This window comes from Anolis carolinensis, chromosome 2 (genome assembly GCF_035594765.1).
Source record: "Anolis carolinensis isolate JA03-04 chromosome 2, rAnoCar3.1.pri, whole genome shotgun sequence".
Lineage (NCBI taxonomy): Eukaryota > Metazoa > Chordata > Lepidosauria > Squamata > Dactyloidae > Anolis > Anolis carolinensis.
In genome coordinates, this window is record NC_085842.1 from 273,739,768 (window position 1) to 273,767,589 (window position 27,822).

Sequence of the window (27,822 nt, forward strand, 5' to 3'; positions counted from 1 at the left end):
TTACAAGATAGGGAGGATGTTTGGAAATCATAGCATGTGATGTGATTTGAAAGTTACTATCTGATGTCAACAAAATAATGCTCTACAGTGAACATCATAGCAGTTTGATACCACATCATCCACCATGGCTCTCTTTTATAAAATCCTGTGGCTTTATAAGATACTTATGAAGCCTCTTAGAATTGTCTCCCAGCGAACTGTAGCACAAGCTGTTCTCAAGCCCTTTTTTCGGGTTACCTTGGGAACTGCTGTTCAGGATGGAACAGAGTGGACTGGAGCTCTCTAGCAGAGAAATCTAACTCCTTCACCAAACTTACAGTCAAGTTCATGGATAATTGTAAGGCAGAGGTGGATTTTGTGTGTTGAACTTCTATAAAAATAAAACTGGAGGATCCAAAATCATACTTAGATGCTAAATCCCAGCCAGTGGAGGGAACAATAGGAGCTAGAAATGTTGAAGGCTGGTTAAAGTGATTTAATCAATCATTAAAGCAAGACTTGCATTATAGAACCTCAACACATCCTAGGATGCTTCCTTGATGGAGCCCAACAGAGCCTGTCATACAATGCAAGGCTATTTCTGGCAAGGCTCCATACAGGAAGCATCCTGGCTTCCTGTATTTTCATTAGATAGAATGGGGACAGTGTGGGGGGAAGCCAGATAGTGACGCTTTCCCCATGTGATGGGGAAAGCGGTGCAGCAGGTGTGGGGTGACGGTTTCCCCCACTGCCTCATGGATATGCCACGCTGCCTGGCAAATCTCCCCAATGTCACTCAGCTTGTGATGATGTGGTGAGGCCCATAGGCTGTGCATACCTGCATATACAAAAGCACATCTGATATATTATAGATGAGAAATGGTAGCAAAGCCCTAAAATTAAAGAGCTGATGGAAAAAATAGATTGTGAGAAAAGAAAGTTAGAATAGTATAATTTTTTCATGGAAAACATTTATGCATAAAACATTGTATTTTGGGTGGAGTATACTGTTTTCTATAGAAAAAAACTCACTGGCATTTAGTACTATAGTTGTAGATTTGTAACCATTCCGTATTCAGTAAAACTTTATACAGCAGTCTTACTATTGTTGCTTGTTGTTACCTGCTTTTCATAGAGAGCGCTACATCACCTTATCATCAATAGCCTTGTTTAGGTCTTACAAACTATTTGTTGTGTTGATCTCTTTATTTCCTTCAATTTTCCTTCTGTCAGGCTCATGCGCAGAGGCTTCAGCATCACATCCAATAGTATAAATACATGCTTCTGTTTAAATCATACTTTTCTGTCTTTATTTTGAATTTGTTTTATTTTTACTTGACATGAATGTAATTTCTCAAATATGGATATATTGCACATTCTGCAGATGTCTAATACATTTGATCAGATACATTCAAACTCTAGTGAACAGTATTGTAGGAAATATATATCAAATGGAATTATCAATCAGACCTCAAGCATATATGCCTAGCAAATATATTTAACACTGTGACTTCTCAAATTTGCTACATATTTGTCAACGGCAATAAAATCCAAATACAATTTAGCCTTTAGTTGGTTTGCTGCCAGTTTCTGTCAGCTCTAATATCACAAAGAAGCAATTTGACTTTAGATTTTAACAAGCCCTAAAATCTTTCACTCCTACTGATGACGAAGTGATTCTGTGTGCTTGTGATTGCTGCTCATTCTTCCATTCAGTTGAACATTTTCTGCTTTAGCACTTGGAAAGAGAAGAAGAAATGAACTGATGTCATTGGCTCTGATCTGGTTTGGATGTGTCGCTAAACTATGGGAGCCTTGTCCTCATATGTTCCCCTTTCCCTTTTCTGCAGCATAGTTGAGAGAAGAAGCTTTGATTTCAGCATTCATATCCCTTACAGATAATATTTATGTCCAAAACTTCAAATGTAGCCAATTGTAACTATAATGGAGAATTGGAAAAATTATGGGTCCTGCTCACCTCCAATATCCCCATGGTCTCCATCCTCTAAGACATCCAGGTTAACCACTTGTACTGTGTAAACAATTTTCAGAAGCCCCCAAATAAACATCAGAAGTAAACTTTCTTTCATTTTTGATTTTTTGTAATTTTCCCCTTCTTTTGGAGCTTATTGAAGAGGAAGAAGATTGGTCTCTGTGCCTTACAAAATTGCTCTCCCACTTGAAAACCACAGTTTGAATTGCGTTTGTTCTCCACAGTAAACATTATACAGAGTTTGTACAGCAAATTAGACGTAAAAAATAAACCATGGTTGTTAAACATGGAAAGAAATTTCCCAGTTTCTTACATCTTCTCAGAGATAGAGAGCAAAGTGGAAACTTGTGACTTTTGGCATACTCTGGCATTGCATTCAGACAAGGCCACTATGTCAATAACATACTACTGGGTTCTAAGTTAGAGGTGTACATTTTTTTATTTTACTCTCCAAAACAAGAATGAAGAATTTAAAAGGTTTTATGCATGCTGGGAAAGATTATAAACACTTTAAAGCTTTTAGGGCAATGATTTTTCAGAATTTATTTTGCACGAGTGATCTTACTTAGGACACTACATCCTATCTGATCCTGGAAGTGAAGCAGAATATGTTCTTAGTCAATATTTGGATGGGAGACTATCAATGAGTGCCAGGTATTGTAGGGGAAGGAACTTGCAAAAACGTCTCTCTGAGTATTTCTTGCCTAAAAGCAGAAATGGAAGCAGAGCTCTATGTGCTGCTAGATGGTCACTTTATAGCTTATGTATTTAAAAAGCTCAGTGTCTTCCAGCCTTATTAACAGTTGTCCTTCTTCAGGGGCTACAAATACAAATACAATTCCATTTGACATATTATAAAAGAAAACAGAAAATTAATATAAAACATATACATTATATAGTTTTACATGTCAAAGACTATACACATACCTTTAAATAGAAATGTTTGTATGAGACATTATTCATAGAACTGTACCATTTGCATCTCTACCACAAGACATATATGTTTTCACATGGAATAAGATATGGGGACACACAAAAATCCTTTTACTCCTTTGCATGTTAGATTTAGTCCTTTCCATATAGAGACCCCTGACTTTGGAATGGTATGGCAGCATCTGACCCAAATACTGTTTCCTTTAACTCTGAATAAGTTGTAGCTGTTCTTCCAGTAAGAAATCTTCTGCAAATTCTTTTCCTTTTCTAGGGGAGAACATACAGTCGAGAACTCTCAGCTATTGCTGAACTCAACTGTAGTTCTCAAAACTGGGTCCTTGTAGTACTTGCATTTAAACACTAGACACAGACACGCATATTAATTGATATCTCAAGTAGAACAGACCTGTTGAATCAACTCCTGAATTGGGTCAACACTTAACACTGATTTCGCTGGCCTGCTATAGTATGATGTGGAAATTGGATTACGGCGGTAGGGGAATGACATACCTAATGGTCACTGTTTAGTTTTCTAAAGAGTCAGGGTATATTTCATAAGAATTTAATCCCTGGAAATTGTCAGTATCATATGCTTTTAAAGCACACTATGCGTAATGGATGATGGGGCATGCCATATTTTCTGATGAAGCCAGAATTGTTCATCAGATCACTGCTAAATCTGTGACCAGATGTGCAGGGAGGAAAGCAATGATTGGAAACCACCAAAGTCTGCTGAGAGAAAGAGTAAGAAGAGGAGAAGGGGGTTACTCATGGGAAAGATGATTTCTGTTTGTTAATGAATGGGAATAAAGTCCACATAAATGGTTGAATTGTTTGCACTTAAATATATAGCATAACTGCAAAAGGTCTTCAGTCCCCACATTAACAATGTGCTGTGATCAACTCTATTTTCAGAATAAAAATAAAAGACTTATTTGATGTTGCATGAAAATCACGTGTTAGTGACTTGTGTCACAATAATGGCAAATTTAAATCATGACATGATTAAGTAAAACTTTGGATAAGCAACTTGATAAATACCCCAAGATTATAATATGCAGTGGAGGAGATTGAAAAATATAGTTGTAAGAGATTTGACAGAACTATATTTTTCTAGTGCATTATGAATTAGGGAAGAGACTGGAAGGATTTGGGTTCATTTGGGAAGAAGGGGAAGATGTGTTGCAATCATGATGTTGTACTATTGTAGAATGTCTTCTTGTAATAAAAATAATAAAATTTAAAATAAAGAAGAAATGAAAAACTATTTTCAGAACAAAGCTTCTAAACTTTTGAGAGCTTTTATTTTCTGAACTGAAGTCAGCCTATACATGACAGGAATGTTTGATTAATAGAATATCTACAAGTTGTAGTATTGCAAAGTAATGAGAAACCTCTAATCATGTCTAAACCCTACATTTTCCTTACTCTTCAGATTCTTCACATTGCCCAAGGCCACCTGGCTTAGAGTCCTGCTCAACCAGAGCTGCAAGCATCCTCTTTCCTATCTGGGAGAGGAAGATATTAACAAGGAAAACAATCACATTCTCAGATCAAAGTTTTATTGGAATGGCTAAGAGACATTAAACTTTAAAATGGCTTAGAGACAAAATGATTTGCTTTTGTGTTATAACATCCAATGAACATTCCTTCCTATCAAGGGATTTATTCATCCTCCTAGATTCTGACTACATATTCTGAACCCATAAGATGGTGGTTGGATGGTTGGGTGGGAGCGAATAGTGTTTTTTAATACGAAAGTATCTCCTACATTTACCATAGAGATCAATAACCACTTGCAGGTATGAAACATACCACAAAATAGATAAATATGAGACATTCTGCTGGTGATGCATCTTGAGTGCAAATGCATCTTTAAAACAGACCCACATTCAAATATTAATTTCATACATCAGTTGAAAATATATGCTGCTGTTTCAGCATTGTGTTGTCAAAGGTTTTTCGTTGCCAGAATCACTGGGTTGCTGTGAGTTTTTTAGGCTGTATGGCCATGTTCCAGTAGCATTCTCTCCTGATTTTTCAACTGTATTTATGGCAAGCATTTTTGGAGGTTCTGTTCAGAATGCTAGTGGAACATGGCCATATAGCCCGAAAAACTCACAGCAACTCTGCTTCACCATTATTTCTGATTTCTGTGATAATGAAAGATATATTTATTTACTTCATTCAAAATCCTATTCTTCTACAAAACTCAGATGACATGCTATCTCAAAGGTGTTGGCTCATGCCCTTCAGGGCTAGTAAGGCAAGGGGCAAACATGCTATAACTGGAACAAAGGCTTTGCCAGCTATTGAGTCAAAGAATTGATTGAGACAGAGCCAACTATGTCTTACTTGTTACCCAATCTCTCTCTTTGCAAGGTTTAACTACAGTAGAGTCTCGCTTATCCAACCTTCACTTATCCAACGTTCTATATTATCCAATGCAGTCTGCCTTTTAGTAGTCAATGTTTTTGTTTTTGCGATGTTTTGGTGCTAAATTCGTAAATACAGTAATTGCTACATAATGTTATCATGTATTGAATTGCCTTTTCTGTCAGTTTGTTGTAAAACATGATGTTTTGGTGCTTAATTTGTAAAATCATAACGTAATTTGGTATTTAATAGGCTTTTCCTTAATCCCTCCTTATTATCCAACATTTTCACTTATCCAATGTTCTGCTGGGCCATTTATGTTGGATAAACGAGACTCTATTGTAGATACAATTGAGGAATACATTTCAATTAACTCAAATGAAGAAACTCATTCTAATACTTTAAAACTTAAGAATTAACATCTTGTTACTTTGAGATACTCAATAATATAGCTTAAGATGTTCTTATTATATAGACATTTATTTTATGTACTCATTCATTTGTTGCATCTGTCATGATAAATTTGTTTGGTCAATCTGTCCCTCTATGTTTGCATTATTGTTTCATTTTTGTCACTTTTTATCTACATCTACACCTGTGTCCATATCTGCTTCTATACCTGTGTCTACGTACAACAATATCTGGCATTGTTACAGGAGAGCTGGGTGCTATCACATTTGGTTCTTTGTTGGATTGGAATATGTGTGGCATTAGCTGGCTCTTACTTTTCACACTCCTTCAATTAGGAATTTGGCCACTGCAAAATTCAGCTTGAAAGAAATGCCCTGTGCAAACACCAAAAAAGGAAAAAGAATGCTTCCTGATTTTTATGAAACTGTAACAAGGGGTTATTATTATTATTATTATTATTATTATTATTATTATTATTATTATTAACTTCATTTCTATCCCGCTCTTCTCACCCCACAGGGGACTCAGAGCGGCTTACAACATACATTCAGGCAAAAATTCAATGCCTCATTGTACAAAGCAAATAAAACATAACATAAAATCAATAGAAACAATCAACATATAAATACAATTTTAAACCATTAACATTAAGATATTAAAACATAAAACAGCATCTAGATACACCCTACTAGCCCCCCCCCCCCCCGGTCACGATCTTAAAGTCTTATTTGGCTCCCTTGGAAGGTGCTGGAATGACTGGGAGATGAGAATGTTGCAGTTAGGAATTAATTTTATGCAAAAAGGTACACAGAATGCTGTTGTATGTACAAATGACAAGTCTTTTCTGGCAGACCCATTGAGATTATTTTTAAATTCTAAATGTTAAAGTATTTATTGACTGATGTGAATGTTAATATGTATTCACTTTATATGCTGTTTTAATAGATGTTAAGTCTTTAATCTATTGTTATTCCACATCTCAAGTCAAGGGGCAGGTAGTAACAATGACCACAATAACGACAATGGCAACACGGTATGCATTTTTGAGAAGGGTATGTTTGAAAGTCCTAGAGAACTATATAGTTTTTGAGAGCATTCGGTGGGAGAAAAAAAGCAAAATCATTCTGTCTTGTCCACAAGAATGAAATGTACAAAGATTTTCATCCCTATCCCATAGGAACTGCCTCCCTGTTAATATCTGCCTAGCATCTTCAATTCTAGCAGTCAAGACTATATTAGAATCTTTACTTTTTATTGCAGTATTATCTTAGGTGAATCATTTACCGAATGTTCTCACTGAATGTTCTCAAAAACGATACAGCTCTCAAGGACTAGTCATCCTTTCAAACATACCCTTCCCAAAATGCATACCATGTTGCCATTGTCATTGTTGTCATTGTTGCTACCCACCCCTTCACTTCGAGGAGATTCAACGTTTCCTCAGTTCTAGTTTAGATGTTAAAGGAACTATCCAGGGTCCTGAATACTATCCGCTAAATAGGTTCAAAAGTTTGGACATCTCCTGGAAATCCCATCTTACTCCACTGACATGGCTTAATTCTGTTCGGTTTTATAGGCACAGCTTCTGTTTACTCCCTGGCTCTGTTCACCCTAGTCCTTGGTCTTTTTTTTAGTGGGGATGGTGGCATCTGTTCTTCCTTCAGAGCAAATCATTCAAATGTTTTATTTCTTCAAACTACTTTAGTGTCCCAGATACATTTTGGAAATAAAGATGATGCAGTACTGCAAAGTGACACTTCACTTTGTAGTGTGCCAACCTTTCAAATAAGCTTCTAAAAGGTAAACACCTCAGAAGTCTCAACAGGGACAAACAGACTTAAAGGTACAAGAAAGTGCCCACAGATACTTCGGCACCCAAAAGTACGTTGCCAATAATGCATACACATAAGCTAATAGCAAAGGTGTCTCATTGATTCTCACTACCTTGTTTTGCAGCCTAACAACTGATCAACAGGATAAAATCCCATGAAGTCAAATTTGGGTTGGGTGATGACTGTAGATTTCATCCCACAAACAGGAGTGTCAGGAAGTATAAATGTTCTAGTTTACTCTTGGTAGCTTCTTTTTTCAGTGTGTCTCTGGTAGGCTAACCAGAACAATTTGACATGTCCACCCCATCTCAGCCTGCTGTTGCCAAGGTTTTACCAGGCAGAATACCTTCTCATTTAAGCCACACATAATGTATATACACATGACAACCCCCCACATGAATTGTGCTTGTGCTCATTTTGTTGAAGCTTTTGAAAAATTGATTCTGTGATTACTATCTAAAGAAATAGTTCACTTCATCAAAAGGAATGCTCTGTGAGGGAAAGGTCACACAACTAGAACATGTGCTGTTTCTAAATGGATCTCTAATTGGCCGACTCCTTTCCTACAGAGAGTACTAGCTGATATTGTTTCTGCTGTTTTTAGAAAGGGAAAACTCATTTTTCCTTTGCATTCTTATGAACTACATCCAGAGTTAAAGGTTTTTATAAACAACAAATGTAGATGTTCAGTTCTATAATTATTGCTGTGGAAAAAGGGACAGGTGGTCATTCTAAACTGTTAAGTTAATCAGAAGTATATACCATTGGTGGAATGACAGTACTAATTCATTGTTATTGTTGTGTGCTTTCCAGTTGTTCCCAACTAGTGATGACACTGCGATAAAATCTATCACTGCATTTTTTTGACACAATTATTTCACAGGGCTTGTGTCCTTTCCTTCCTTTTCAGAGAATAATTTGCGCAAGATCACCCAGTGGGTTTCCATGGCTGAGCATGGATTCAAACTGTGGTCTTCAGAGGCATAGTCCAATGCTCAAACTCTCCACTCTCCATTACTTTTTAAAAAGTCACATTAATAGAGCTTGGAAGGTTACTTTTCAAAAGTTAATTTGCTTTATTATTCATTAGAACATTAAAAAGTTATCAATTATTGTTTAGCATTATGATTATGAAAAAGGATAAGTTGCTACTTTATTTGTTACTTTTTGATTATATTTTGCTTTGAAAGGAAAAAGTAGGGTTGAAAAAATTGAAAAAACCTCCAAGTGCCTCTAAAATGGCTTTGAATGTAGTTTTTGATAACAACCAGAAAGTAATGTATGTCACAGTAATAAAGTGATCTTATCTGTTATACCACATTTAAAGTGCCAGTTTATTATAACCTCATTTTCTCCCAAGGACATCACCTGTACCTCATTACTTTGGGTATTGACAAACACTTCCTGGGCTCACTGTGAAGTTTCTGTGGTGTTAAAACAAAGTAAAATAGAATCTGGTAAGCTCTTTCTTAATCTTAACATATTGGAGTGGAGCAGGTTTAGAAGTACAGTTGGCCTGCTGTACCCACAGTTTCTACATCCACCTACAGGGAGACAATCCACAGCACTGTTGGTAACAGCTGACCTCCAGCTAGAATGCTCAAGGGCCAGGTCTTCCCAGTTCTCAGTGTCTATGCCACAGATTTCAAGGTGTGCTTAAGCCCACCTTTAAATCTCCTTTCCTTTCCACTAACATTCTGTTTTCCATTCTTGAGCTGAGAGTAACTGCTTAGGGAGATGGTGATCAGGCATTTAGACAAAGTGGCCAGTACAGTGAAGTTGATGGCTGAGGATCATCACTTCAATGCTGGTGAACTGTGCTTCTTCCAGAACGCTGACATTTGTCCACTTATCTTCCCAAGAGACTTGGAGGATTTTTCAAAGGCAATGTTGATGGAATCATTCCAGAAGTTGAGTGTGATGTCTGTAGATGGTCCTTGGTTCACAGGCATATGTATAAAAAGGTTGGGAGTACAATAGCTTTATAAACAAGCATCTTGGTATCCTCACGAATATCCCAATCCTCAAACACTTTCTGTTTCATTAAAAAAATACTGCATCTGCAGAGCTCAGACAGTGTTGTATTTCAGTGTCAATGTTGACTTTTGTGGCGAGATGGCTGCCAAGATAGTAGAAGAGGTCAACATTTTCTAACATTACACTATTAAGCTGTATTTCTGGCATTGCAGAGGGATTTGCTGGTGCTTGCTGAAAGAGCTCTTTGGTTTTCTCAATATTGAGTGAGAGCCCAAGCTTTTAGTATGCTTCTGCAAAGATGTTTAGAGTGGCTTGTGGGCCTTCTTCTGAATAATAACAGACTACATTATCATCAGCATATTGGAGTTCTATAACAGATGTTGTTGTGAACTTGGTTTTGGTTTTCAGTCAGAGCCGGCCCTAGGTATTTTTCAAGTGTAGGCGAACAGAATTTTGAGCCCCCCCCCCAAAAAAACCCCATCACTGAAAAATAAAAGTGTTGGATAAGTGAAAATGTTGGATAATAAGGAAGGATTAAGGAAATGCCTATTAAACATCAAATTACATTAAGATTTTACAAATTAAGCACCAAAACATCATGTTTTACAACAAATCAACAGAAAAAGCAGTCTCGACTGCGCCCCCCGTATGTTTTGCGCCCGAAGCAACCGCTTAATTCGCCTCATAGTTGGACCGGCTCTGCTTTCAGTCCGCTGAGGTTAAAAAACTTGCCATCTGTCCAATAGGTGATTTCCATGCCGCTTCTTACTGATATACCATGTTATTAAGGGATGTCATTTAACTATAACATTGAGACTTTGAGAATCCATGGATTTTGGTATCTATGAGGAGGTGGGCTCCTAGAGCCAAATCCCAGCAGCTATTGAGTGTCCACTATAAAGTTAATTTTGTACAGAATCTGCTCCAAGAACTCCTTAGCAAAGGGAAACACTTTTGAAAAGATAATGTCAGAGTGGTGTCCAGGTAATGAAAAGAGACAGTCTAACATCTCCAAATAGTAATATACCAGTAACTAGTATTTTGTGGGGTGGGGATGGGAGACCAAATTTTCTGGAAATATGTGGGCAAATCCTTCTCATATTTAAATAAATTGGTGTATCACCTCAATAGGAAAAGGTTTGCTGTTGGATGTGAAGGCATTCCCTCACTTCATGAAAGATATTCAAAAACTCATACCCTTCTATCCCATTTGTGATCTGAAGCTTACCAATCCAGAATTGCTTTTGCCATCTCTTCTGCTATTTATATACAGAACCACTAGATGGTGAAATTCAATAATCAAAAAGGGCTAAAGGGCTCGCACATTGTAGCTGATTGCATAATACAGGATATCAGATGTCCACAACTGGATTTTGAATTCCAGAGAGCTATTCAGTATTATGTTGTTTTTAGCAGGCACTCCGGTTTCAAGATCAAGAACTTGGAGAAGTATGAATAGAATATGATCACACTTATCCTCCCAACAAATGAATGCAGAGACATCATTTAATAAAAAAGATAACAGACATGCAACATGCTTTCACTGCAAAGGCAAGAGAAAAGAATCTTGGATATTGTTTGTGTATTTCTGTTTGCCACCAATTTCCCCCCTGTTAACAAACACTTACTGGGCTCAACTGTGACATTTCTGTGGTGTTAAAACAAAGTAAAATAGAATCTGGCAAGCTCTTTCTTAATCTTAACATGTTGGAGTGGAGTTCACACAAACAGAACTTCACTCTTGCATGGCATAAGGGCACTGTACTCAAAGTGTATTTACTTATTCTTCACATTTGGAGAAATTTAACATATCCAATCCCACCCAAATATTTGCAGAAATTTAACATATCTAAACCCACACAAATATAAGTTTAAGATTCAAGTTCCCCCAACACTTTAGAGTGTGTATGATAACTCATATTTAAATGCAGTAGAAGAAACCCACATTTGCCACTCTTCTTGCTGTTGTTGTTATGAGCTTTCAAGCAGACTGTAACTTATGATAACCATATCATAGGGTTTTCTTGGAACGATTTATTCAGAGGAGGTTTGTCCCTGCCTTCCTCTCAAGTTGGGGGAGTGTGATTAGCCAAGGATGCCCAATGGGTTTCTATGGCTGAGTTTGATTCAAGGCTTCCCCATAGTCCAACATTCAACTCACTGTACTGAACTGGCTTGCTATCATTCTTAATAGGTTCTATACCAGGCACAGGGAACCTTCAGCCTTTCAGGTGTTTTGGACTTCAAATCCCACAATTCCTAAAAGGAGTTAGGCTGTTAAGAACTGTGGAAGTTCAAAACACCTGGAGGGCCAAAGTTTGCCCATGCCTGTTCTATACAGTATATCCATGAAGGATACATTCTTCGACTGCAGATGGATACAGTGGATAATTGTTAACCCTATTGAAATAAAGCACTTTTGGTCCAAGAACAATATAGTGTCATGCTAGAGGACCTAGAAAATACCTAGAGATGACATATTTTGTTGGATTTGGAAAAATGAAACTAGAAATCCATCTAATGGATAGGAGAGTGATAGTCTATTTATTTATTCTGCCAATTTTTTATGATTAGGTTTTTTATTAAGACAGATTAAAACAAAACCTACATACAAGCATACAAAAAACAAAAATGTAGTAGTATTATTCTATTTTAAATCTTCAGGTGTTGTTGATGATGTTTTGTTATTCAACCAATAATTTCTCTGATTTCAAATTCATTTCATCGAAGCCATACTGTAAAACAGGAATGAGGCACAGAGATGAAACTCCAACTTCCACCAGCCCTTGCCAGTAGAACTAATGCCAAAAGTTGCAGATTGAGCTCAACATCTTGGAGAGCCAAGTGTTCCTCATAGAATCATAGAGTTGGAAGAGACCTCATGGATCATCCAGTCCGACCCCCTGCCAAGAAGCGGGAAAATCGCATTCAAAGCACCCCCGATAGATGGCCATGCAGCCTCTGCTTAAAAGCCTCCAAGGAAGCAGCCTCCACCACACTCTGAGGCAGGGAGTTCCACTGCTGAACAGTTCTCACAGTTAGGAAGTTCTTCCTAATGTTCAGGTGGAACTATACCACTGTAGTTTGAAGCCATTGTTCTATGTCCTAGTCTCTAGGACAGTAGAAAACAAGCTTGCTTCCTCCTCCCTATGACTTCCCCTCACATATTTATACATGGCTATCATGTCTCCTCTCAGCCTTCTCTCCTGCAGGCTAAACATGCCCAGCTCTTTAAGCCACTCCTCATAGGGCTTGTTCTCCAGACCCTTGATCATTTTAGTTGCCCTCCTCTGGACACATACCAGCTTGTCAACATCTCCCTTAAATTGTGGTGCCCAGAATTGGACATAGTATTCCAGGTGTGGCCTGACCAAGGCAGAATAGAGGGGTAGCATGACTTCCCGGGATCTAGACACTATATTCCTATTTATGCAGGCCAAAATCCCATTGGCTTTTTTGCTGCAGCATTACACTGTTGGCTCATGTTTAATTTGTTGTCCATGAGGACCCCAAGATCTTTTTCATGCATACTGCTGTTGAGCCAGGCGTCCCCCATTCTGTATCTTTGCATTTCATTTTTTCTTCCTAAATGGAGTATCTTGCATTTGTCCCTGATGAACTTCATTTTGTTAGTTTTGGCCCATCACTCTAATCTGTTAAGGTTGTTTTGAATTCTGCTCCTATCTTGTCTATCCCTCCCAATTTGGTATTTTCTGCAAACTTGATCATGCCTTCTAATCCTTCATCTAAGTCATGAATAAAGCTGTTGTACAGAACCGGGCCCAGGGCGGAATCCTGCTGCATTCCACTTGTCACTTCTTTCCAGGATGAACCCTCTGGGTTCATTCACTTAGTCAATTACAGCTCCACCTAATTGTAGTTTTGTCTAGCCCACATTTGACTAGTTTGTTTGCCAGACAGTCATGCGGGACCTTGTTGAAGGCCTTACTGAAATCCAGATATGCTGCATCCATGGCATTCCCTGCATTTACCCAGTTTGTAACTCTATTGTAAAAAGAGACCAAAGTAGTCTGGCATGAATTGTTTTTGATAAATCCATGTTGGCTATTAGCAATGACTGCATTCCTTTCTAAGTGCTTGCAGACCTCTTCCTTAATGATCTTTTCCTGGTATCGAGGTGAGGCTGACCAGATGGTAATCTTTTGTATAAAGTTCTCCTTCTCTCCAAAAGACACATGGGAATGTAACAATAATACCTCAAGATCAGGTTAAGAAGTCAGTCCACTCTAGGTATCCCTGAATGTCAATTCAAATTGCCCTGGGTTACCATGGTGTCAGTGTCCAAGGGTCTTCTCCGCTGTCACAAAGGAGTTTGTTGGCAACATTCCAGAAGGAGGGCTGAGAGTTCTGTCATTAAAAATAAAAGATTCACTTAGATTGGAAGAAGCAGGCATTTATGCTAGACCTAAAGCTAAAGATGACCAACAACTGTATGTATTTCAACATGCCCTGTATAATGTCTGATGCTATGTAAGCAGCACATACAGCTCTGCAATTATTTCGATTTGGAACAGGTAGCTATCTGCTTAGAAGAGGGATGTGTTCACAACACTTTGCCCTGTCCCAATCTTTTCAAAGGCAAACACAGTGTCAAAGGAAGAAATCTTGGGAGGAAAGAGGCAGCTTGTCCAGCGCTCCTAATTTTGCTTAGTTATTTGGTGACACCTACTGGTTCCTCTTCCTATCGTGGGGAATCTTTTGAAAGGAAGAGGTGCCTTTGCAAGAGGAGGCGGGATAAAGGACTTGGCCCTGGAGAAGAAATAATAAGCCATCCTGTCCTGAAGGAGCCATGTGAGCAAACTGGTCGTTCCAGTAGCTGGCAAGAAAGGCTTCTTGGGCAGCCAAGCTTGACAAGAGCTCCAAAGGTCCCCACCTCTTCGAAAAGAAAAGCTTCTTGGAAGGGGAACTCTCCTTTGCAAACCGGTTGGTTTGGGCGGGCGGGCGCGCGTGCTTCCCGGTGCGCTTTCCGAAAGGGACACGCGCTCTGCCTCCTTCCTTGGCCCTTCCAGAAGTATTTTGGGAAGCCCAGGCTGCTCCACGGAAACCTTTCTCCGCCTGCCATGAAGAAAGACGGCGTGGACAACCCGGCTTTTGAGCCCGGCAGCCCGGATCGTGTCGGCGCGGCTGCGGCTTCCGACACCGCTATCCGGGGCTCGTTCGTCTCGGAGTACATCGAGGACGAGCTCTGCGGGTTTGGAGGCTATGCGCCCGTCGCCCTGCAGCTCTGCAACAACGCCAAGGGCTACTTGGTCTTCTACAGCCTCCTCTCCGTCTTTCAAGGTAAGGAGTGGGAAGAAAGACAGAGCGAGAGAGAGAGAGAGAGACCCTCTGCAGACAAACGCAGGATAGCTTGGCTTACATAGCAGTCCTTCCCCTGCATTCCTAGTTCCATAGCTTTAACTGGAGGTGTACATACACTAGAACAGTCATGGGCAAATTTGGATCCTTCCAGGTGTTTTGGACTTCAATTCCCACCATTCCTAACAGCCTCAGGCCCTTTCCTTTTCCCCCTCAGCCGCTTAAGCGGCTGAGGGGGAAAAGGAAGGGGCCTGAGGCTGTTAGGAATGGTGGGAATTGAAGTCCAAAACACCTGGAAGGATCCAAATTTGCCCATTCCTGCACTATAGGATTCATGCATCTTGATGCCACTGTAACTGCCATTGCCCAATGCTGTGGGATCCTAGAAGTTGTAGTTTTACCGGCTTCTCTGGCAGTGAGTGCTGCTGCCTCACCAAACCACAATTCCTATAATTGACATTGCATGCAGCCCTGGCAGTTAAAGTGGTGTCAAACCGCAGGAATGCAACTGTGTAAATGCACTCTGAGTTGCTTCCTATATGCGTGGGAATGGGGAGGAGAGAAAGAGAAAGATTTGGCAAGTCGGGAGGAATGAAAATAATAATAAATAATAAAACTTTGTTTATAACCCGCTTCCATCTCCCCGAGGGGACTCGGAGCGGTCCACACAGGGTCCAAGCCTGATCAACTGATAAAACAATATGATGGCAGCATATATAATTAAAACAATAACAGTTAAATAACATTCATAAAATACATAGCGAGGATCAGGACTAAACGGTGGGGCTGTTAAGAAATTACAGGGAAGACAGGTGTGCAAAAACACAAGGCAATGAGATTCAGGGATATGGTGAAGTGCTGAGGGTTAGGGCAGTAAATAGTTAATGAAAACGGACCTACTGTTCAAAAGCACATTGAAACAGCCAAGTCTTCAAATTTTTGCAGAATGTGGCCAGGGTAGTTGTTAATCTAATCATCCTAGGGAGAAAGTTCCAGAGCTGGGGGTCCACCACTGAGAAGGCCCTCTCTCTCATCCCTACCAGTTGTGTTTGTGACAGAGGCGGGATCGAGAGAAAGGCTCTCCAGCAAAACTAAGAGCTTGCGCTGGTTCATAGGAGGAGATATGGTCATGCAAGTAAGCAGGACCCAAGCCGAAAACACGGGATCCCATTGCTGCTCCTCCAACCTTTTTAAATGGTAAAGAGTTTATTCGGAGCCCCCGGTGGCGCAGCGGATTAAACCACTGAGCTACTGAACTTGCTGTCCAAAAGGTCAGTGGTTCGAATCCAGGGAGTGGGGTGAGCTCTTGCTGTTAGCCCCAGCTTCTGCCAACCTAGCAGTTTGATAACATGCATATGTGAGTAGAGCAATAGGCACTGCTCTGACAGGAAGGTAACAGTGCTCCATGCGTCATGTCAGCTACATGACCTTGGAGGTGTCTCCAGACAACGCCAGCTCTTTGGCTTAGAAATAGAGATGAGTACCACCCCCCAGAATCGGACACGACTAGACTTAATGTCAGGGGAAAACCTTTACCTTTAACTTAAACAATTTATTATAGTTATGGTACATAACAGAACAACAGATCATAACACATATAATCAAGTAAATGTATACATGCATATCTACCTTAGTCAATCAACCAGTTATTTCTGACATTGAATGCATATTAATATCAGTAACTTAACATAATCATTTAGTCTTTCTATTTCTACATGTTGTCCACAATTTTCAGTCTATACTTTCTTCTCATTTAATATTTTATATAAGAATTCACCATAACATTCAAACAACACATGGCATATTACAGCCCATACACGCACCCAAAACCCCCATCCCACACAAAATAAAACCTCTTCCCCGCACCTGTACACCCTTCACCATGACTTACAATGCTGAAGCACCATGAAGCCTTTAATGCAATGTATCTATCCTTGTACATAGTTGTCCTGAATTCCTAATGGAGCTCCTCTATGTCACTGACTCTCTATTCAGATATGCCACGGCCAGCTTCCATTTTTCCAAAAAGTCCTCATTACTTTTGCTCATCCTATTATGGGGTTGGTTTGGCCATTAGCATATATTCCCGCGTTCTTTCCCTCTAATCCTTTTTAGTTAAACTTTCCCCCCTTTTCCAGTCTTTGGCTATGGTTAATCTTTAAATCCCCCAACTGTTAAAGATATATTTCTCAAGAAAGGGAGCAGAGGAATCCATCACACACACCTTCAAATACCATTAGCATAAGGTAGAGCCAGTAGGGTGTAGTGGTTTGAATGCTCGATCCTGGAAAAATAAGGTTTGGATCCTTCAGCTGGACCATGCAAAACTCATTGAGTGACCTTGGGGAAGTTCCACTCTTTCAGCCTCAGAGAAGGCAAGGGGAAATCCACTCTGAACCAATCTTGCCAGGGATGTGCTTTGATAGGACTGGCTTTGGGTGGCCATTAGTTTGAAATGATTTGAAAAAAATGTAGGAGCAGCATATCTTGTATCCATCATTTATCCCTAAAGTCAGTCCTGGGCTTTGTGGGGGACCTTGGCATCAATGCTGTCTTACAGACCACTGAGGCTGTTCTGTCTTTGTTTGGAGTCATGTTTCATCTAACTACCTGTAATGCAAAATGACTGGCAATAGACCTTAGGACAAGTGAAGTAAATACTTCTGGCAACAAAGGCAGGGGTGGGGTGGGGGACACTTAAATGGGTGCTTGTCCATTTCATTCTTGCTGAGATCCCAAGGGATTCTTCTGTTCTACATCTACACTCTTCATTAATCCGCTGCCCTTTCCCATTATGAGTGCTGAGCTAAAGTTCAACTGCCAGTGCTAGTGGAACAGTGCTAAGGGGAAGAGGAATATGTTATTTTTGCCTTGGATAGAAAAATGTAATGAAAACTCTGTGGGATTTCAACACCACATGAAAGGCCTGTGATTGAGCCTCAGACCTTTTTGATGCAAACCACGCATTGTGCCACAGTCTTTAAAGAACTAATTGCCTCACTTTCCCCAGCAGACCTTGCCATGTTGCCTAAACACAGCAGCACATTGTGACACGGCACAATTATAACAATTTGGCACTTCAATTGCCATGCCCGTCATACTATAGAATCCTGCAATACGTAGTTTGTTGAGGGGTTATAGCCCCCTGAACTTGAAACTTTCTGGATGAAGAATCCAGATAACTCACAAAACTACAAATCTCAGGACTAGATACTGTGACTCCATCCTATATGACTCCATAGGATGGAGTCACAGAAGTTCGAATGGCATTGCAGTGTTATGACTGTGTCATATGTAAACATCTCTGTAACCCTTAAAGCCACTTTCATTTGGGCAGTGGAATCTTTTAATCCCTGTACAAATGTTCTTGTTTGTATTCTTGAGGGACAAGTGATTATGACTGCAGCAACTGAGAGGCTCTGTTTCCCATTTTGCTTTGGCCAAATATTTGCACAACTTCCCATGTATATAGACCCTATATGTACCAGGTCCATCAATAAATCCATAAATTTACCAGTGTTAAAATTGCACAGTTAGAGCCTGTTAAAGCGCTGAGCTGCTGAACTTGCGGACCAAAAGGTCCCAGGTTCAAATCCCGGGAGCGGAATGAGTGCCCGCTGTTAGCCCCAGCTCCTGCCAACCTAGCAGTTCGAAAACATGCAAATGTGAGTAGATCAATAGGTACCGCTCCGGCGGGAAGGTAACGGCGCTCCATGCAGTCATGCCTGCCACATGACCTTGGAGGTGTCTACGGACAACGCTGGCTCTTTGGCTTAGAAATGGAGATGAGCACCAACCCCCAGAGTCAGTCACGACTGGACTTAACGTCAGAGGAAACCTTTACCTTTACCTTATACATCAAGTGGCTTCATTAAAGCGAATGGAACTAACTTAAATCAATCCAATTTATGGATTCAAAGCAAAGTATAATATTTACTTAAGGAATTGAACATTTCTTGTTAATGGTGTCCAAAACGTGTTGCATCTTCATTTTGCTCTTTTTCTTGGTATTGAAAGAATAGTTACAAACTGCTATGAAATCAAGTTGTATTTGAATGGCTGCTAATATTTGGGAATTTAACTCACTGCAGCCAACAGTGGTAACTACCATGATCTGCTTTTCCTCTAGAGCAGTGGTTCTCAACCTGTGGTTCCCCAAGTGTTTTGGCCTACAACTCCCAGAAATCCCAGCCAGTTTACTAGCTGTTAGGATTTCTGGGAGTTGAAAGTCCACTAGTCTAGAGACCTTTAAAGAAATCACTATGGGCACTGAACCATGGATGCTTATGGGCATCCATCCTCCTCAAATTTCACTGTTGAATTTGTGATGGGAGAAAAATACTCTTAATCACTCTTAGGCTCTTTCATATTTAAGAAAAGATGATATTTTGCCATTTAGTTCTCTAGCTCTCTCCATATTGTAAAATGTGGCCATTTCAAACATCTGACTGAAAAACCAAGAAGTATAAACTAAAAGTGAGTTCTGATCACTTCTGGTCTCCATTTCCAGAACAAATTTAGATACAAATGTGGTGATATGGTCTCCTATGAAGATGTAAATTCACTCTTATCATAATAGCTCCTGCTGTACAATATTAAAACTGCAATTTCATAATCACATAAGAACTGCTAAGGCTTATTTCCAGCTAGACATATACGGGATTTCAGCCACATTTTTGTGAAGTCATTAGTTTTTCATTAGACGATACCTCTATTGTAAGCCATAAAATATGCAGATGGCATATTAAACAGTTTTATCCATCTTACTTTACTACTTTAATATACATATTTCACCTTACATTTTATGCCATTTCACAATTAACAAGCCCTGTTTGGAATAACTTTGAAACTTAAGAAAGAAAAGTTTAGGAAGATGTCTATCTATCTATCTATCTATCTATCTATCTATCTATCTATCTATCTATCTATCTATCTATATCAATAAAACATGTTTGCAACCTTTAATTGTCTAATTATATGTCTCTTTTGTTGCAGGCATTGTGGTAAATGGACTAATAAATGTGAGCATTTCCACGATTGAGAAGCGATATGATCTGAACAGTTCCCTCACAGGTGTAATTTCTGCAGGCTATGACATTTCATTCTGTATTTTGTGCCTTTTTATATCCTTCTATGGTGAAAGAGGGCACAAACCGAGATGGCTTGCCTTTGCATCTTTCCTCATAGCACTGGGATCCCTTGTATTTTCCTTGCCACATTTTACTAGTGGAGTGTACACATATGGAGAAAAAATTGAAGGTAAGTTCATCGTAGGGTTTTTATTGGTTTCTTAATTTACTTTTATTGATGCTTTGGGGAAATGTAATGAATCACACACTGAATTTCTACAAGTTGAAGATTCTTTGTCCAGAATTCTGAAAACTGAAACTCCAAAATTGCCCATGTGGTTGTCTGAGATAGAGACACATTGTTTTCTGATGATTCAGTGGACACAAACACATACTATTTCATGCACACAATTATTAAAATATACAATGTAAAATTTATTTCAAGTTATGCATATAAGGTATATTAAACATAAATGATGTTTGTGTTTAGATGCATTTCCAAGATATCTCATTATCTATGCATATGCAACAACAGATATTCCAAAATACAAAATAATTAATTAAAAACTTGTTTTGTCTCAAGCATTTTTAAAAAGGTATACTCAACTTGTGCCATCCCTATCTACATCCACATCTAAATATCTCACATGCATTTATGAGTGTATACTCTCTATTATTTCTTTATTATATTCCCTCTTCATTAGGATTGATAGTAATCACCTGTGGATTCTATTTTCTTCTCTAGATGGGGAGCATCCATGCATATTTATATGCTTCTGTTCGCAATATAGCACAAAGCATTGTACAGAACAAAGCTTCTAACAACGAATGGTACATTGATACTATCACACAATGCTGTTATACCATTATAGCAGTGGATTAATCTTGCCTTTTCCGTAGCCTATCACACAATTTGGTAGCTTCCTGGGTGTTTTTGTGCTGTTGAGCAATTTTGATTTTACTGGAAATAATCTGTTAATGATCCTATCTTTCCCAGTACAGTTCAGTTATCCGTTTAAATGTGAATATTTCATTTTTCTTCACTGCAAGAAGGATTAAATAGTGGATGTTGATTAGGTATGAACATGTTCTCCCTCCTTTGGGGATTTCCAAGGAAATATCTGGCAAGGAAGGTCAGACTACATTTAGTGTCTTGGCTTTGTTTACTGGTTTGGGTTCTATATTCTATACTTTTGAAATAGTTTTTAGATTTAAAAAACCATATATATATATATATATATATATATATATATATATATAGTTTGTAAGCATAGTGCAATGAAGGAGCAATCCTGACCTGTTAACATTTGCAAATCACTAGTCAAATACCTTACTGCAAGAAGGTGTTTTCCAAAGATCTCTTCTCTGTTTTCCTTTGGCATCAGGTGCCATAGTATTACTGTTGCAATGTTATTGTATATCATTATCTATATCTGCGATACAGAATGTAAAACAGATAAGATTGTATGAATGGCATTTTTGTATTAAGAAAGTTATAGTGCAGATAAGAAAATATTGAAAATTAGGTTGTTAAAGCGCAAGTGTGATGAGGGTGCGATACACGTCATCATTTAACTACCTTTGTGAGTATGGATAAAGCCGTTTTTGAACAAAAGAACTCAAGCAATTGACTACTGTGATACGAATCCTAGTGACAGAAGTGTAGGTCAAGGCATTAATCTTGGCATGCGTTGGTAAATCAAATGAAAAATACTAACACTGAGAGGATACAGTATTATGTCTCCTCAGAATAAAGCAGTGCCTCCAACACCATATTTCCATATAAGTGCTTCTTCCAAAGTGAACTATGGCAAGGGTTCTCAACTTTTGGTCCTCCATATATTTTGGACTTCAGAAGCCACAGTCAGCATGACCAATGACCAGGAATTTCTCAAGTTGAAGTCCAACAAAATCTGGAGAACCACAGTAAAAGAAACACTGAGCTATAGGAAAACCTCTCCAGTTCTGTGTTTTTCAGATTCAGGCTGCTTTTGGAGACTAGGGAACTCATCATACCGATGCCCCCTCTTTTGTTGTGTTTTGCCAGTAATTTCCTAAATAGCCTTTGTTTCCTAAATAGCAAAACAAAATTATGACAGAACTGTTGTCCAAAGCGTTAACCTTGGCATGATCCAGTAAGTGCTTTTTTAGACTCAGGCTGCTTTTGGAGACTTACCACCTCTTCACATGGGGCATTTTTGGCCTGTTTTACTGCTTTGTTATGCTCTGCCCACATTCCTCTCGAAGTGGGGTGGAAAGTGTAGTTTGGGTAGTCCCGACAGAGCTACCCACACTTTCTTCCCTTTTTTCCCATCTGATGAAGACAGGGTGCCAATGCACCCAGTCCCCACATGTGATGGTAGAGGAGGGAGGGCGCGTGGGGTGCCACAAGCCCCCCTGTGTGTTTTCCCCTTTGCCGGTGCTTGCTGGTGCAACAGCATGGCCTGAAAAAGCCATATGAAGAGATCCTTAAACTGGAGTTTGGGTTGTCATATCTTGGCTAAATGGCATATATAGTGCTTTCAGCTGGGATTCAAATCAGAAAAAAGACAACTGTCATTCAGCCATGCTCTCATTCTGGCAGAAGTAGTACAGAAAAAATACAGAAGGAAATAGATTTCTTAGAAATTACATCTAATATTACTTAATTATGTCATGATAATATAATAGGTTATATCCTATGGCACTGTATATATCCTATGCCCCCCGCACCCATGTTTCTATTTTAATTGTCATGGTTTCATCCCTTGCAATGGTAAGTGTGTAGTGTGAAAGGGCCCTATGATTCTACTTTAATTGTCATGATTTGATCCGATGGAATACTAAGCTTTCCAGTTTAAAAAGACACATTTATAATTCTCAGCTAGGAAGGTCTTTTGTGCACTCCAACTATAAACCTCAGAATCCTGTAAGATGCTCCTATAGCAGTTAAAGTGGAATTATAATGTAATAATTGTGTAGTGTGAAAAGATCCTTGGTTGTATTCAGGTCTCCTTAAAATCAGTAAGAATCAGTCATGACTAAATTCCACTAATTTCAGTGGGAGTATAAATGAAACTCAAATAATCTGGATTTAACTCTGTGTCTTTCCAAAGGATTGATATGACTGCTGTCTGACTATTCCTTTATTACACTAGGAGAGCAGTTGCCTGATAGTGACTAATTTTATAGAGGTGAAGAACCTGTTTATGTTTTTGAAACAGACTAGTCAGCAATGGTAGAAGGAAGTAGAGGGGAAGACAGATTTTGTTTGTGAATAACAGGCACTTGCACTTCATAAGCCACACAAGCACACAAAACAAAAGGGTTTCTAGCTATCTGAAACTGGATATATAATATATGAGATTTAATTTGGGAGCTGTCCAACATTCTGTCAAGGAATTTGCCTTGTAGGAGTGTCTTTTCCCTTTCACTTATGCTATCCTTATATACAATTAATATATCCCATTTTACAAAGATGATTAATTTTTATTGGAATTAACTAGCATCCAAAGGTAAATGAGTCTAAGTATTGCTACCCCTAAAGGTTCCCACTTAACAATATAGTTTAGTGCCCTTTGGAAATGGTGAATGGACATTTTGGTGCAAAAAAACCCTGGTTTTTTTTTTAATGCATGTTATCCTGTGTGTCAGAAGAGCAATATAGGTTTCCCTTTTAGAACAAATAGTATATTATTTTCTTTGCATATAGCATAATACATCATTCTATAAAAGTCAGTTGCTAAATTCCATGATAAAGTATCATACTGTATCATCACGAGTGAAAAGACTGTCATAGTGAATCATCACCAGAATCTAGTGTGGGACGATGGAAACAAAGTGGTTGAGCTATGTACATTATGAAATAAAGGAACGGTAGCTTACACCAACATGGTGGTTAGGATTCAAAACGTGTCACACAGGGACTATGTACCAAAATATGACAGATACAATCAATCATTAAACAGCCTTGGCAGGATTCCAAACTCCTCTCTTCTCTCTGTTTATCAGTTGTGGAGAGTCCGTTGTTGAAAGCAAGGTGGTAGACTTTGAACTAGAAAACATACATTCAGCACAAAATCACTACCTTCTTATTATGAGAATTGCCCCATATACACTGGATTTTAAATACTGATTGCGTATCCTTTATCCAAAATGCTTGAAACTGGTAGGGTTTTGGACTTTTTGGATTTTGGAATACCTGCATTTGCATATATGTATATAATGAGATATTATGGCAATGCCACTGATGGCTGTATATCAATGGTTCTTAAACTGGGGTCTCCAGATGTTTTTGGCCTACAGCTCCCAGAAATCCCAGCCAGTTTACCAGCTGTTAGGATTTCTAGGAGTTGAAGGCCAAAAACATCTGGGGACCCCAGATTGAGAACCACTGCTGTAGATGAAATTCATTTAAGTTTCATTCATATATATATATATATACACATACACACACAAAGACTAATTTTACTTATTTTGTTCATGAAACAAAGTTTGTGTATGTTAAATCACCAGAAGGCAAAGGTTATCTTAGTTACTCATGCGGACAATTGTGGAATATTTCAGATTTCAGAATTCCAGATGAGGAATGTTCAGTCTGTTCTTATTACAGTAACAGTTAATCATTTGAATGCAGTGAAGCAGATAGATAGCACATTTTTTCTCATTTTTAATCAACACTCTGTTTGGACAGTGCAATTGCAGTTGATGGACTTGATAGTTGAACATCATGTTTGACTATGAACCTACATGTTTAACATTTTTGGTAGAGCTTGTGTAGGTTTACACATCATACACTTCACACAGATCTGCAATCTCAATCTTCCAACTTGCATGTAGACTTCTGTTTAAAGGGCCATTAGCATATCAAATGAAAGTCTTCCCCAATCTGGTATTCTCCAGATGTGGTGAACTATAACCTTCGCCACCCCCAGGCAGCAAGGCCAATTCCTTAGGCAAATATTCCTAGACTAAAGAGTTATGCATTAGCTACACAACTTGTTTCAACTTGAAAGGAAACATGAAATCTCTTTTGTCTCTTGCTAAATGAAACACAGTGCACTTGATGCAACACAAGCATTTCCAAAGAGGCCACCTGCAAAGATGATGTTGTCACATTAACTCACTAAGAAATTCCCTGTAAGCATGTAGTATTACTATCGTAAGGGAACTTTGTTTGTAATTCATTTTGTTTCTAGGGAAATAGCTCTCAAGAAGAGCTTTCTCTTACTACAACAGTGGTTATGCAACAAAGCAAAGAGCACACGTCATACACTTGAATCAGGAAGACATCTTCACTGCTGATTAGTTTTACAAATAACATATGAACTATTTTTATTTGAGAAACGGTTACTAATGATATCTTGTACATGTTTATGAAAAACAAATGGAAAATCTGGAGGTAATGGGAGGGGCTCTTGGCTAAAAGTAGGAACTGAAGGAAAGAAGTTGACAGAGTGCAAACCAGTTTCCACTGGAGAGATGTAAATGTGTTTCTGTGATATGTTATGCATGAGAAATTAGAAATATAACTGCCTGTGAGAATATCTGCTTTAGACAGAGAGATAAATGTCAGATTTATCTCTTTGTGGTTTAGAGTGATAGATGTGTACATGCAGAAAGAATAACATCTTACACAATGTCGATATCCAGAGCTCTAAAGAGTTCCATTTGGACTATAGTTCCCACTAGTATGCTTATCTTAGTTGAGTGATTCTAGGAATTCTAATACTAAAAAGTTACTATTCTGAACACTATGTCTGATTTGGGACATTTCCATATTTCTTTGGTTTTTGCCATTCTCAACTGCATTGTCAAGTTGCTCCATATAAAAACTTTGCAGAAAGGTTTGTGTTTCAGACTTCTAATACTAAGAATGGGCCTTACTTATGTGCACATTAAATGCTCATTGCTCTAAATTTCTTTGTTTGTTGAAATGATTTTTCTTTAACTGAAAAGTGTGATAGCATCAAGGTTACTGCTATCATTAGTGAGAGTGAGTGAGACAACTGTGTTAGGTGAGATGGTCACTGGGAATGCGGAGAGCAATCACTTCAGGTGATATGTTTCTGGGTGCTTTATGGAAACTTCTTCCTGAAAATCTTGACTGTCCCCTCAGTCAGATTACTGAATTGTATGTGCCACATAGCCCCCTAAATTAGTGAACTGCCACAGCTGTGTTAGAAATGATTATCCACTTCCATTACTGAAATAAGTCCCCGTAGCTTCCAGTGATGAAATAGGGAGAGGACAACATCTTACCTTTGGTGTCAGGCAGCAAAATGTATTGGGTTGACCTTGAATGTCACAAACATCTCATTCATATATCATTCATATTTAAGAGCATATTGTTTCATTTTTATATTTTTAGAAGTTCTTAAGGTTGGGAAAATTCCATGTTGTGTTTAATACACAATACAAACATTATGTTGTACCAGCACATTAATTGTACTTCAGTAATTGTACCATAAATCAACACTGTTACCTGAACCAAATCCATGGAGCCTCTCTGTTCTATAACAAAGCAAAGAGAATGTGTTCAGTTGGAGCTGTACACTGTTGTCTAGGTTATCTGGATTCCTGCAATTTAGAGACCATTAAAACGTAATGTGTTTTTGGCTGATTACCAAGAAACCAAAGCTGCCAGCCCAAATGAAAGCTAATCTCTTTTCAGCTGCAATGACATATTGTTTGTGAAAGAAGAGGTCTGTGTAAGGTTTTAGCTCTCATTTATTTCGTTGTGGGTTCTTATTACAAATGGATTGTCACAAAATGGTGTAATCTTCTTATTCTTGGAGATTCTGGCAAAAGCAAATGTAATCCTGTTACTCCTGATCACCAGTGGAGTCAATGAGTATTGGAATGAGTAGTGGGTATGGATACAACTTTGTTCAAATAGGTACTGCTGACCTTCTCAAATAAATCTCAATCAATCTGCACCTTGACAGGGAAAGAATACTGAATGCCAACCAAAATACACAAATAATGGCCACAACTTGGGGCTGAAGTGCAAGATCAGAAATTCCGATTTCTTCTGAGCACAATTATTATTAAACACATTACAGTTATTAGACACATTTCCATAAAAGCAGGAAATGAAGTATGATAGAATGAGACTGTAGGAACAGAGTGTCAAGCTACAATCAGATTTTGAACCCTCCATTGCCTGGACTGGTCCAAGTTATTTTTAAGGCAAGGTAATAACATTTTCATTCGCCCCTTATCCACTTTTCCCCAAGGCTTGATGTGGGGTACAATTTGGAATTAAAATATAATATATAATTAAAACACATAAATTAAAAACACATAAAAATAAGACTAAAATAAACCATTGCACATAAAATCATCCACAATTTTAATATATGTATTTTACACGATGTTTTATAATGATGTGTTTTTAACTGCATTGTACCCTGTCTGAAGCCTCAATGAGGTTCATAGAGGCAGGATAAGACCCCACACTACTGCTATCTCTTGATAAAAAGTAAAGGTAAAGGTTTCCCCTGACGTTAAGTCCAGTCATGTCTGACTCTGGGGGTTGGTGCTCATCTCCATTTCTAAGCTGAAGAGCCGGCGTTGTCCGTAGACACCTCCAAGGTCATGTGGCCGGCATGACTACATGGAGCACCGTTACCTCCCTGCCGGAGTGGTACCTATTGATTTACTCACATTGGCATGTTTTCAAACTGCTAGGTTGGCAGGAGCTGGAGCTAACAGCGGCCGCTCACTCTGCTCCCGGGGTTTGAACCTGGGACCTTTCTCTTGATGCATGTCTTAATTTTCTTATGTTTCTATACAGATGTTTATGGAAATAGGAGAAGGGATACTGAAACAGCAGACAGGATCGGCCTGGCTGTTCTGGGAGTAAGGCCCCCCACTCAGAGCTACAGGAATAGGAATGGTGCCTTAATCTGGACACTGGCTGGTTTGCTATTCACTGCCAGGAGGCCCTGAA

At 38.8% G+C, this 27,822-nt stretch overlaps 1 protein-coding gene and 1 long non-coding RNA gene across 3 annotated transcripts in view; one reads left to right on the forward strand and one right to left on the reverse strand.

Annotated features, from left to right (window-relative positions):
• Positions 1 to 10,993: 10,993 nt before the first annotated feature.
• Positions 10,994 to 16,912, reverse strand: LOC134296691 (uncharacterized). The gene is made up of 2 exons (XR_010003516.1): positions 16,712 to 16,912; positions 10,994 to 13,869 (listed from the first exon to the last, which is right to left on the reverse strand). It is a non-coding gene; the product is annotated as an uncharacterized LOC134296691 (long non-coding RNA).
• Positions 13,848 to 27,822, forward strand: part of slco4c1 (solute carrier organic anion transporter family member 4C1) — a 40,380-nt gene continuing 26,405 nt past the window's right edge. Inside the window, exons 1-2 of one of the 2 annotated variants that reach the window (XM_016994840.2) lie at positions 13,848 to 14,802; positions 19,816 to 20,079. In XM_016994840.2, coding sequence (XP_016850329.2) covers positions 13,986 to 14,802; positions 19,816 to 20,079 — 1,081 coding nt within the window. In that variant the 5' untranslated portion in view covers positions 13,848 to 13,985. The remainder of the gene's footprint in view (positions 14,803 to 19,815; positions 20,080 to 27,822) is intronic. The other variant, XM_062972231.1, reaches the window with a different exon arrangement.